This window comes from Typopeltis vanoorti, chromosome 11 (assembly GCF_054136105.1).
Source record: "Typopeltis vanoorti isolate ZY-2024b chromosome 11, IOZ_Tvanoo_1.0, whole genome shotgun sequence".
NCBI classification, from domain to species: domain Eukaryota; kingdom Metazoa; phylum Arthropoda; class Arachnida; order Uropygi; family Thelyphonidae; genus Typopeltis; species Typopeltis vanoorti.
In genome coordinates, this window is record NC_143559.1 from 28,880,005 (window position 1) to 28,893,529 (window position 13,525).

At 34.6% G+C, this 13,525-nt stretch overlaps 1 protein-coding gene across 2 annotated transcripts in view; it reads right to left on the minus strand.

The window, feature by feature from the left end:
• The window catches only part of LOC150101404 (uncharacterized), a 159,903-nt gene that overhangs the window by 99,159 nt on the left and 47,219 nt on the right, over nt 1-13,525 (minus strand). For both annotated transcript variants that reach the window (XM_090401035.1, XM_090401034.1), the window contains exon 4: nt 9,279-9,590. In XM_090401035.1, the coding sequence (XP_090257161.1) occupies nt 9,279-9,590 (312 nt within the window). The remainder of the gene's footprint in view (nt 1-9,278; nt 9,591-13,525) is intronic.

Below are 13,525 nucleotides of genomic sequence, written 5' to 3' on the forward strand. Positions count from 1 at the left end.
ACGTTTTTTGCTGAAATCAGCCAGAGTATAAAGTATGAAAGTGTATACTCATGAAGCAGTTGTTGTCACCATTAATGCATTGAGACTTTACAGACTGTGATAATAGTAAAATTTGTTACTAAGAGATTTTGTGATATTGAACTCTATTAAAAGTTATTTTAATATTATGAAAACTATAAATCTGATAGCAGAATGCCCATAGACTGAATTTGTAAGATGTTATGACCAGTTAAGCTAACACATTTATATTATCTTGTTCTCAGAATTGAGTTTATATGTATAATATATTACCCAGAATTAAATGTTTTGTTTTGATGATTTTAAAATTGTGTTTGCCTGAATCTCCTTTACTGTGCCGTTCATGAAATTATCGGACCTAGTGGGAGCTTCAAACATAAGAGATAAACTCGGCCTACGTAAGAAATAATATTGATGCAAAATTAGTTGATGGTTGGTTTTGCTACATTTCATTAGACTAATCTAGATATAGAGTGGCGCAGTCTAAAAATATAAATTTCTCTATATTTAAATTAGTAATCAACCAGCAACTTATTACTTGTTTAAGAACAGAGTTAAAACAAGATGATGGATCAAAAACAAGGAAGTACGATTCAACAATATTCTACTAAAGAGAAGTATCTCAGAGATGGACTAGAAATAAAACTGATTACAATAAACTGTAATATAAACAATAACTTGTCAGGTATAAATGACTAAATACATAAATGGAACAACTGGATGACTGGGAGGCTGCCACCACATGAACCGTTAAGGAATGCACAATACTGATCAGAACTTCTGATCTATCGTCAGATCCCCTACCTTCTCATAGTATACTTGGATAGCACACATCTACATACTAAATGAACCAAGATGAACAAGAAATCTGGGATTTAGCTGGCTATATTGTATTTTAGCCAGCTAAATCCAATGCCAATGATGATGTGCCTGATTACACAAAACCAATCTCATGTTGATTTTGTTAGGGAAGCAGGGAGAATAATGAAAAATCAAATACTGGAACAAACTCCAACTCTACACTAGCAGAATTCAAGAGAGAGAGAGAGAAACCACAACATAAGCAGAATCAAGGAAGTGGAACTAGTGAAATGGTGTTACTAAAACAAAGAAGACAAAAAAAAACAGATGAGATTTTTCTAAATAACAGCTAAGACGTTATACTCAAGCAACAATGATCAGGGAAAGGAAGAATAGCTATAGTATTCAACACTAAACACAAAGATAATCATGAATGGTAGGCTGTTTCAAGTAGATGAAGTGGCTAAACATCAAAATGGAGAATTGGACAATGAGACTTATTTGTGCCTATGATCCTGCAGAAGGTTCTTCTACCAAGGAAGTAGAAGAGAAATTTTTTTGAGTCAATAGAGAAGGTTAACTGATATACAAAAATTCTGTACCACGTACATAATGTGTCCAATCACATGTGTAGAAGTTTTCAAAGTTGATTTTTGTGTCATCACAGCATTAAAAACATCTTTACAATAAGTTCCCTACTGTGTGCATGCAACACTCTTGAACATAATGCTTCTGTAATGTAACACTTCCATAACATAATGCTTTTTCATGATGAAATTTCTGGATAACATTAGTAAAAACATTTTTAACATCAAAAAAGGTAAAGTTGATCCTTGTTGAATATCCAAAGTAGATAGAAAATTAATACTAGGTACGTAGAAATATTCTGTCAAAATTTGGAATAAAGAGCAAATAATGATCACATGTTTATACACAATAAAAATGGTAAGTAACTGCTAGACTTCCATTCAGGATGGACTACTCGTTACCATGGTTGCCAACTTAAATTTGTTATTTTGAACTAAAATTTCTTAATAAAATAAGCTATGTTTTTCTTTTTTAATACCAAAATTATAGATAAGAAAAATAAGAATTAATAATGTTACACGTATAATATTAATATGAAATATGAGAGTAAATTAAATCTATAAAAATAATTTGTTAAAAAAAAAACTGATTTTTAACTAAGCTTACCTTATCTAGTGTTCGTAGTGTGTTGATGAATAAGGACAAAGCTCTATAGATATTGTTAAAGTTTGGCTTTCATCATCTTTTTTTATATAAAATATTAGTGTCCCAATAGCTTTCAAAGTTTTTTTTTGGATTTAAGTACTGTAGCATTTGTTACGCCATATCAAGCTAAATTGTACAGATAATAAAGTAGTTAACATTACTGCTTAACATACAGCTTCATAGTTTAGATTTTATGCTATTCATACTACTGAATATTCGTTAAACTCCAGCATTTAAGTCTGGCAAAATTAATAGCAAAATTGCAAATTCTGGAAGTTTTTTTGAATGGGTTGCATTCTGATGCAAACTACAGGATCTCACTTCAGAGAGCTTCAGTATTGGAGTTGCATTTCTAGTAACTTAAAATGAATTTTTCAGAAGCAGAGATATGACCTTCTTGGATGCTCCCACATGTTCCATCAAACTAACAATTGATTCAACAGATAAAGATGACATTTTTAACACAAATTTTATGGTAGTCTTTGCTTCAGATGCTTAAATAAGGCCAAAAGAAAATTTGACATCTTCATTTGTCAAATATGTCAAAATTTAAGTTTGCCTTAAAGAGCCTTCTTTATCCTTTCTAATTCTGTCAGTCCTTAATTCTTAAATTTTTCTTTCAAATCTCGATCCCAAATAAGGCTTTGGTTATAGAAATTCCTCAATATCAGAGTAAATAAGATTGACTTTAGTAGTTGCAAGTATCAGTTTACCAGCAACTGATTTTATAAGAAGGGCATCATTTCTTATAATACCAAAATGAATCTTTAGTTCAAGCAACTGTGTTATAATTCATCCAACAGCAAGTTCAATGAAAGCCCTCCTATTTAACAGTCTCTGGGAATTTTTAGATTATTTCCTCCTTCATTTATAGCTTGATATAGCATTATATAAGATAACTGCCTCACTGATGACAGAAAAAACCGCGCGTGCAAGTGTGTGTGTGTGTGTGTGTGTGTGTGTGTGTGTGATAATTCTAATTTTCTTGGAAGGGATTCCAAGAAAATTAGAATTATCCATCAGGCTGGTGTGTAATCAGAGTGTCTAGGAAAGGGAGACTATTATTGTTTTCTTTTTTCCAAGGTAAACTGGATCCTGGGGTGCTGATTGTTTAAGTGTGATAAGAAATTGTAGAGTGTGTCCAAGATATGCGGCCAAATGGCAAACACATCATCAACATAGTGTAGTCAAACAGTAAGTTTAAGTGGAGCCCAGTTTAGGCTTTTAATTCAAAGGTCTCCATAAAGAAGTTGGCTAGAGGTGGAGAACCCATGGCTGTTCCCTCAATTTGTTTATAGAATTTTCCTTGCCAAACGAAATAGCCTGAGTTTATGGTGAACTAAAATAAGGCTGAGATATCAGAGGAAATTTGGCTTGGATGAATCCAAAGTATCTTTGAGTGGGACATTGGTGAATAAGGAGGGGACATCAAAACTGACCATTATGTTAGTGTGTTGAGTGAGAGGTTCTCTATACTGGCTTTAAAGTGGGCTGAGTTTTTAATGTGTGATGGTGTGTTGCCAGTATAACGTGCGAGCACTTGGTTAAATGTTTTTCTAATTTGTATGTGGGGGAATCAATGCCATCCACAATGGAACGTAATGGCACATTCTGTTTATGAATTTTTGGAAGTCCATATATTCTGGGAGGGTCTAGAGTTAAAAGGTTTTAGTTTGTTAGTCACTTCCACAGGCCAAGAAGTAACCTTCTTAAGGAACCCATTGAGTGTTCTGATTTGGGAGTTGGTGGGATCATATTCTATAGCAGTGGGTCTTAACCTTTTTAGTGATCGGCACCCCCTAGAATCTAAAAATAAGTTCTCGCACCCCCTTGAAAAATGTGTTTCTATTTCTTTATTTAGGAAATTACATCTATTGCAAGATAATTAATTTATTGAAAAATAAACACATACATTTACATATACATTCAAAACAAGATCTCGATTTTTAATGGCTATGTTGTTGTTGTTTATTAAACTAAAGAAAATTAGTATTTGTTTCTGCGTCAAACCACCTCATTAACGTTCGTACTCAGAGTACATAACTAATACCACATGAGCAAGGTATATTATATACTCCAGAGTACTTGTAGAATGGATGAGGATCTTTCACTGATCTTAAAAATTTCCGAATGGTGTTGATTGGCTTGAATGCTACTCTGATATTATGTGGTTTTAGAAGATTAGCTAATTTTTTGGAAATGCTGCTGACAAATGGAATAGTAATAGTACTGATATATTGGACGTCATCACATTGTCTATGTGGTATATCAGTCAAGAGAATCTTGTTGTAGAGTCTTTTTGGATAACATTTAAAGATAGTTCTCTGGCTATTATAGTTAATTCCATTTGTAGATCATTCTTATCTGTTGTGTACTTTATAGCTCTTTTCTTGAGCATATGGATAATGCTAAGGATAATATATGATGAGACGAGTTGAAATGGAAGTAACGTCCAGTATTTGTAGGTTTTCTATAAACCGACAAAGGTAATAATACAGTTATATTAAATACTAAAGATTATGAAGAAAAAATTAAAAATCTATTATCTGACAGGTCTGTCTATGAAGTTCTCAGCAGAGATCCAACCATAAAAAACCATAATGACACCAATGAACTCTTACGTGGAATGACTAACTGGCCTATAGAAGTAATAAGAAAGTTAAAATCAATGCACCCACTAACTCCTAGACTGTATGGCATTCCGAAAATTCATAAAGAAGGTATACCATTATATCCAATAGTTGACGGAATCTATTCTTCCACTTACCGACTGTCCAAGTACGTTTCTAACATTTTACAACAACACATTCACGTCTTGGATACTTATATTAAAAACTCACAACATTTTATAGATAAAATAAAAAACATCCCTATCTATGAAGAGGATATACTAGCAAGCCTAGACATTACATCTCTGTTTACAAATATTCCAGTGGTTGAAGTCATCAACATCTTAGACAACTTGTTCCCAAGAAACATCACTACTTTGTTCAATCACTGTTTACCTTCTAACTATTTTGGAGGCTTAATGGATTTTTTACAACATTCAAAAAGAATTAAAATAGAGTTTAATACTTCCTATATTTCTATAATACCCTGAACTTTGGTCGATTCTCTCTGGCATTTCGGAAACTTCCGCACAGAGAGAATTCCAAAAAATAAAAAATAAACACATCAAGAAATATAGCAACCTTGTGAAAAACAAACCACAACCACAAATTCAACCGCTACAGACAGTAATAAACCTCTCTTCCAAAAGGCTCAACGACAATGTCGTCAGCGCCCTGTGCCTCGGCCATAATTTTGCCGTCGCTCCGAAGGAAGTGCCGGTGCTTGACGAAATGGAGAACATCGAACATGGAATTGGTCGCTTACCGTCGGAGATAGCTAACAACATCAGACTTGACGTAGCCAACATCCTCACGCATTCTTCACCGCCAAAAAGTAATTTATCATATGCCCAACGCACGGCTCTCCTGAAACTACGTAAAGAAAAAAGTATCGTCATCACCAGAGCGGATAAGGGTAATGCCACAGTCGTTCTTAATACCAGTGAATATAATCGTAAAATGAACATTATCCTCTGCGATCGCGCTACCTACATCCCGCTAGAACACGACCCCACAAAAACACAAGTTAAGAAACTAAAAATTTTACTCAAAAAAGTATCTTTCTGGCCCCCTGATGTCACGAAAAAACTTAAACCTTTCCGCTCCCCCCCCCCCCCCGAATATACGGTTTACCAAAAATCCACAAACCCAATTCCCCACTCAGGCCTATAGTAGATGCTACCAATGCATCTTGCTATAGACTATCTAAACAGCTGGCCAACTCTCTGATCCCCTTCACCGGAAGGTCCCCTTCCTATATAAAAAACTCGACCCACTTTAAAGCCCTCACAGAAAATTTAACCTTGAAGAAGACAGACATATTGGTAAGCTTTGATATCTCCTCTTTGTTTACCAATATACCCTTAATTGACACCTTATCTCTCTTAGAAAACGTTTTTCCCTCTGACATCTTAGATCTCTTTTCCTTTGCCATTAACTCTGGGTATTTCTCTTGGAACAACAAAATCTACAAGCAGATAGAGGGAACTGCCATGGGTTTCCCCCTCTCACCCCCCCCCCCCTTGCCAATTTCTATATGGAAGATTTCGAAAAACGAGCCATAGACTCAGCCCCACTCAAACCTTCTATCTGGCTAAGATATGTAGATGATGTGTTCTCTATTTGGCCTCATGGCCCAGACACGTTAGACTCCTTCCTCAGACATCTCAATAGTCTACATCCAAGAATCCAGTTCACTATGGAAAAGGAAAAGAACAATTGCTTACCCTTCCTAGACACCTTAGTCACACGCCTGCCTAATGATACACTTACCTTCACCGTATACAGAAAACCCACACACACAGGCAGATACATTCACAAACTCTCCCACCACCACCCCTCTCAACAATATGGCATTATTAAAACTCAAGAGAGCCCACAATCTTTGTTCCAGTGGAACCACCCTTACTACTGAGCTTAACCACATACACAGCACTTTCCTCTCCAATGGCTACAGCGATCACATTATCAAAAAATAATTAACTCCTCACCCATTCCCCGTCCTTCTCGTCAACAAGATTTTAAAAATGCCATCACCATACCCTACATCCGTGGCACATCCGAAAAAATAGCCAAGATACTAAAACAGTACAATCTACACACAGCATATAAGCCCCACCGCAAACTGGCTACTCTTATCCATTCTACGAAAGATCAGCTCCCTCCTCTCTCTCTGCCTGGAGTTTACAAAGTACCCTGTTCCTGTAAGCTGGCGTACTTTGGACAGACAGGCAGATCAGCATCCATCCGTCTAGAGGAACACAAGTCTTACATCTTCAAACACAACTATGGCCATTCAGGCTTGGCTGACCATGTTTTGGACACCACCCACAGGGTATCATGGAAGAAAACCACCATGCTCCACCACAGCAAATTCAAGAAAGAGAGACTTTTCTTAGAAGCAGCAGCAGCTCTCAAAAACCAACCAAATCTTAATAAATACGGTAGCATTAAGCTTCCGAAGATTTGGGAAACACTCATCACCAGAGGTCCCACCTTACATTCCAGGCCACCTGCTACCGCTTTTAGAGGGCGCTCCATCTAGATAGGACTTTAGTGTCACCCACATGGTTGGGCTTAGTATTGTTTGTTATTTGTGTATATGTTACATTAATTGTTTTTATAATCCCCGTAGATGTCCTAGTGACTAGGACGAAATATAGGAAGTATTAAATTCTATTTTAATTCTTTTTGAGTGTTGTAAAAAATCCATTAAGCCTCCAACATGATGTCCTCACAGCACTTAAGCCTCTACACACGTATTCTAACTATTTTATTTGGCAAAAAACTGTCTACAAACAACTCACCGGATTAGCTATGGGTAGCCCCCTCTCCCCTCCTTGTGCAGACTTATCCATAGAAGATCTAGAAGAAAAAATCTTATCCAGGATCATTCCAAAACTGAAAATTTGATACAGATATGTGGATGACATCTTTCTCATTTGGGATCATACGAAAGAAGAACTAATGGATTACCTTAACCAAATCAATAGTTTCCACCATGCCATCAAATTCACATTAGAAATTGAAAAAGATGGAAAATTGCCATTCCTTGACATCATAATAAAGAAATAAACCAATAATAGTATCAACCTATCTGTTTATAGAAAATCTACAAATACTGGACGTTACCTCCATTTCAACTCGTCTCATCATAAAGCACAGAAACTTAGCATTATCCATATGCTCAAAAAAAGAGCTATAAAGTACACAACAGATAAGAATGATCTACAAATGGAATTAACTACAATAGCCAGAGAACTATCTTTAAATGGTTATCCAAAAAGACTCTACAACAAGATTCTCTTGACTGATATATCACATAGACAATGTGATGACGTCCAGTACATCAATACTATTACTATTCCATTTGTCAGCAGCATTTCCAAAAAATTAGCTAGCCTTCTAAAACCACATAATATCAGAGTAGCATTCAAGCCAATCAACACTATTCGGAAATTTTTAAGATCAGTGAAAGATCCTCATCCATTCTACAAGTACTCTGGAGTATATAATATACCTTGCTCATGTGGTATTAGTTATGTAGGTCAGACCTCTAGAAGCTTTGAAACGAGAAAGAAAGAACACATAGGATATGTTAGAAACAACAGACAAAACATTTCAGGCCTTTCTTGCCACTTTGCTTCTACTAACCATCACATTGAGTGGGATAAGAGCCTTATGCCCTATATAGAAGATAACTACCATTCAAGAATCTTCAAGGAAGCAGCTACAGTCGGCCGTAAAACTGAAAACCTAAACCAGAATCAAGGTCTAACCTTGCCAGAAATTTGGAAAGCTTTAATCAGATCATTAAACATCAAACAAATGAACTTTCATAACAATTACATCATGAGCCATAACGAATAAATCACGTTCTTGAGACACGCGAATTGCCTCGTTCAATACTAATTTTTTGTATGAATTAGAACCATCAGTTATAACCTAGTCTGTTACCTTCATATAGCTTACTAGTTTGTATTCCCTGAAGATGCCAATAGAAAAATATTGGCGAAGCATGTAGGATAATAAAATAAAGCTACTTGACGAACATTATATAAAAAAAAGTGTAATAGTCTTATAAATAATAGTCAAGAAAAAATTCAACACAAAGCAGTTAATAGATTTTTATTTCTGACAGTAAGGTGTACTAGACTGGATTATCATACTGAAAACTGTGTAATTTTTATGTTTGTTCAGTCTCAGAACATCCCTTCATGTTTGACATAAATAAGGGTAACTACCACAAGCATGGCACTTTAAAAGCACCTGGGACAGACTAAAAGAGTTTATCTTCAGGTAAGCACAAAATTTTTTTTTGCTGTGCTGCATAAGTACGAAATGGTTATATTTTTCATTGATTTTATATAATTTTTTCCAATTTTTTATGGTCAGAGACCCTCCTTTTTTTGTTGCAGTTCTCAAGACAACATAGTTCATTTACTATGCATTATGTAGCATTTATTCATGTATCAACAGTTCGTGTACTATGATTTAACAAGACATTACTTACATACATCAATTTAGAATTCATTACTGAATTATAACACGAATTACACACACACACACACACACACACACACATATATATATAAACATATGTATCTATATACACACCTTCCTGCAGCTGATTATTATTATAATCCTGAACTGGCCTTTGCTGATTATTATAATCCATGTTCCATGAGATATCTTGAATTCTGTTTCTGCTATTAGCCATTTGTGGTGGAACCATGCCAGGTATATGTTTTTCACTAACTTGGTCATACTGTTTAGTTTTATATGGCAAAACAGCAGATTGCTGAAACTCTTGATGATGATTGGAAAGTGACTCTTCTTGTTGTTGATGTAACTGTATATGCTGACCTGAAAACTTAGGAAGTGCAGCATGTGATATACCAGATGAACTTTCAGCTTCTGGTTTAGAATCTGAGGAGAGATATTTAAAGATATGTTAAATACAGTAATTATTAAAAGTTACTTCATAAAACTTTGCAAATGATGCACTGAAAGGGTTAATATAATATACTATATATATTATAATAAAAAGTGAAATACAGTCCTCACTTAGAATTGGATCTTTTAATTATTATTATTATCATCATCACAGTCTCCATGGAGTCAGCAGACTCATCATGAGAGGTTAATTTAACTGACCACATAGTTATCATATAGAACTTTAAAATTCTCAACACTCACTGTGTTCACAACATGTTCTAGTAATGTATTCTATTCATTCACAATTCTCCATCTAAAAAAATTTTCTCCTCGCACAACTTCAGGGATGGCCTCTGGTTCTTCTCTTCTTGCCTACTCTTTTTTATAATCACCTCTGTAGTGTATTATAACAGTGCAAAAGTAAATAGAAATTTGTATATTAGAATTGGTTATTAAATATAATATTAATAATAATATAAATATGTTGCAGTGTCCATGCGGCTAGCCTAGTGGCTATGCGCTTTGCAACCATATGCCTGGGGAAGGAGTGTCCTAGATTTGATTCCCGTCGGTGATGTGAGGAACTGAAGGATCTTCCTTTTTGGGCGTGGACAGTAGAGTTTTTACCCCAGTTTATCCCGAGGTTTTTCATCCTGCAAAAGCAGGCAAACCGGCCTTGAGAACTCAACACTATGGACATAGGACACACTGGGGCATAGGGCCTTATCCTGTGAACAGCTTGAGGTCCAATGATTAATAAACCCTTGACACTGCAAGGTAAAAGAGGGAAAGGAAGATGAGAAGATGAGATATGTTGCAGTTAAAGGGATTAGAGATACCTTATTGGATATTAATTATTCTAACATAAATGCTTCATTGCCACATCTTCACAAAGGAAGATTATAACAATAGCATATGTGCTAGTCGAAACATATTAGCTATGTGGTTAACAAACTGAATAGCATACCACTTTCCAACCAGTCTGTGGTTACAATGCAGATCTGGGGGAGAAACAATCCTTTATATTCAATCATTCCTTTAACTGCTATTCTTTACCAGTTATGCTACTCCATACATTAAAGTACATTCTGCAAGTTTTGAATGATAATGTTCATAAAGTTTTTTTTCTCTCTTTCTTTCTGCTCCTCTAGCCATAGACATAATATTACATACCACTGGATAACCACCCTTATGTTCAGAATCGCCACAAAAAATAAAATAAATAAATATAAATATAATAAATACATAATAATAACAACAACAGCAAAAAAAAACTTCTCCTTTTAAAGATAATTTAATAAAAAAATTAAATTATCATCTTTAACTTACAGCATTGCAGAAAAATAAGCAAGATTCCTCAAAAAATATAATACAAACAGCTTTTAAACTAAAAAATAAGGGGATAAACCATGGTTTTGAAAAAGCCATTTGGCTTTCCATGCTTGTGACTATGTTCAGTCATGATAAATTTGATCCTCAATGCTAACATCTTCAGTCTCTTTTCACCTACTGCTGAAATATAGGGTTTTGCTATAAATTTCCAGTTGTCTCTGTCCTTGGTTAATGTCCACCACATTCTTTCTTACCATTTCCTCCTCTTAGTATCTACTTGAACTAATTTTGTCCATCTTTCATATTTATCTGCTAATATGGTTAACCTATCGTCATTTATATGCTTTACAATACTTTACAACATTTTCTGCAGTCATCTCTCTAATTCCACTATTCTATCCCTTTTTTGTTATATGGAGCAGATGCTCTCAAAGGTTCTCTGAACTGCTCACCACCTGTCTTCTTTTTTTTATGTCACTATCCACATCTCACTTCCATAGGTAAACACTGGAATAATATACAGTGATATCTAGCTAATTCGAACTAATAAAAACCATGCTCATTCGGATTAGTGAATTTTCCCCCAAGAGACAACAATAACTAGCGTTTAAGACAAAAATAATCAGATTTTAATGGTACATGAAGTAACTGATAGAAAAAAGCTACTGTACTGTAATGTAAAACTTAAAAAATAATACAGTACACAAGTTTATTTTAGTAAAAATTTAGTTTGTATGTACCTGTATTGTTGAGGATTCTGATTTAATAAAATTGCATAGTTCAGTACATAAATTAATTTGCATAAAAAATATCATTTTCTTGTACACAATGCAAAAAAAGTTTCACAGAATCACAAAAAAAAATGTTTTATTTCTTTGTAAAAAAGTCATCGATTTTCTTTTGCTTCTTGGGAGCTAAACTTTTTTCGAATGTTTCTTCTCAGAGTTGCATTAGCAATAAAATTTTGTTGAATGGCATATCATTCTGCTTAGCCCATTCTATACACATATTAAAACTGTCAACTGCCTCTTCATGTATTACTTTTTTTTCTTCGAGTTCTTTATCATCAGCATCGTCTTCTAATTCATTCTGTAATGTCATATTTATATTTATAATTTCAGCATCTGATTTGATTTTGAACTCACTTTTGGTTCTACCTGTAATCATTCCGTAACATCTGTTTGTAAAATTTCAACAACTGGATTTATATTTTTAACCAAATTATGCACGTTTTGAATTTCCTCTTTTTTGTGTATCACCGTAGTTATCTTGGTAAATTCTAGAAGGCAACAGTTTTTTCCATGACGCTCGAATTGCCTCAGGTTCAACGGCTTCCCAAGTAGCAGCAACTGAGAATGCTACATCCTTAATTATTAATAGTACACAAAATAATAATAAGTAATAAATAAAACTTTTTTTTTCTTTCAAACCCAGTTCAGATTACTGGAGGGTCGGGACTAAAGAGATTCGGATTAGCAAGATACCACTGTACATATTAAATATCTTCCTTTTAAAACTTATAGGTAAATCTCCTAACAGATAATCTTTATAGAGATTATCTATTAAACAATTCTTCTTTTTATTATTATTATGTGACCCTCTAAGTAGTCCAAGAATTCATCATGGGAGGACACACTAATTCGCCATCTTCCTTTATTTAATATTCCAACTACACGACACTACTAATATATATAGTCTGTAAATTGTGTGTGTGTTCTCATTTCAGGAGAATAATGTACTAGAGTTCAAAACAAAATGAACAGCTTCTATAATTCAAAATTATATATCAATTTATTTATTTTTGTAATACTGAATATGTTCACTTTTTTTTTTTTTTTTTTATCTGCCAAGTGGTCTTTTTGTATTTGGTTTCCAGTCTCTTGCTAGTTTTTTTTTTTTTTTTTTTTGGATCCATTACAGTCTATTTATTATCCATTTGTTTATGTGTTGTAATTAACATTCTTCACAAATCTTTTCATTTTTTACTCTATCAAATTTTGTTTTATTAACTATTTTGCTTAATGTGTGATAGGTATCAGAGAGTTGTGTATGGTGGAGCAATTTCAAGGAGTCAGAGGGTTATAAGTGGGGTCCCACAGGGCTCAGTACTAGGACCTATATTGTTTAACCTTTAAAAAAATGACATTGCCAGTGGATTGCAAGGGGATATTCAGTTGTTTGCAGATGATGCGAAGCTGGGAAGGATTATTAGTAATAGTGCAGATGTGGTAGCCCTGCAAGAGGATTTAAATAAGCTAGATAGATGGGCAAATGAATGGGGGTATCAGTTTAATGCAGCAAAATGTAAGGTCTTGAGGTTTGGGAAACATCGATGGGATGGCTGCATACTCTATGGGAGGAGTTATACTGGAGGAAGTAGGGGAGACAAGAGATCTGGGGTTGATGATTGATAGAAACCTGAAATTTAGGGAACATATTGCAAAGGTGGTGAAGGTAACACAGAGGATTGCTGCACTTATGAGAAGGACACTGACCTGCAGAGATAAAAGGGTTATCATTCCGTTGTATAAGTCTCTGATCAGACCACACGTAGACTATTGTTCTCAGATTTGGTCCCCAGGATTTGAAGGGGA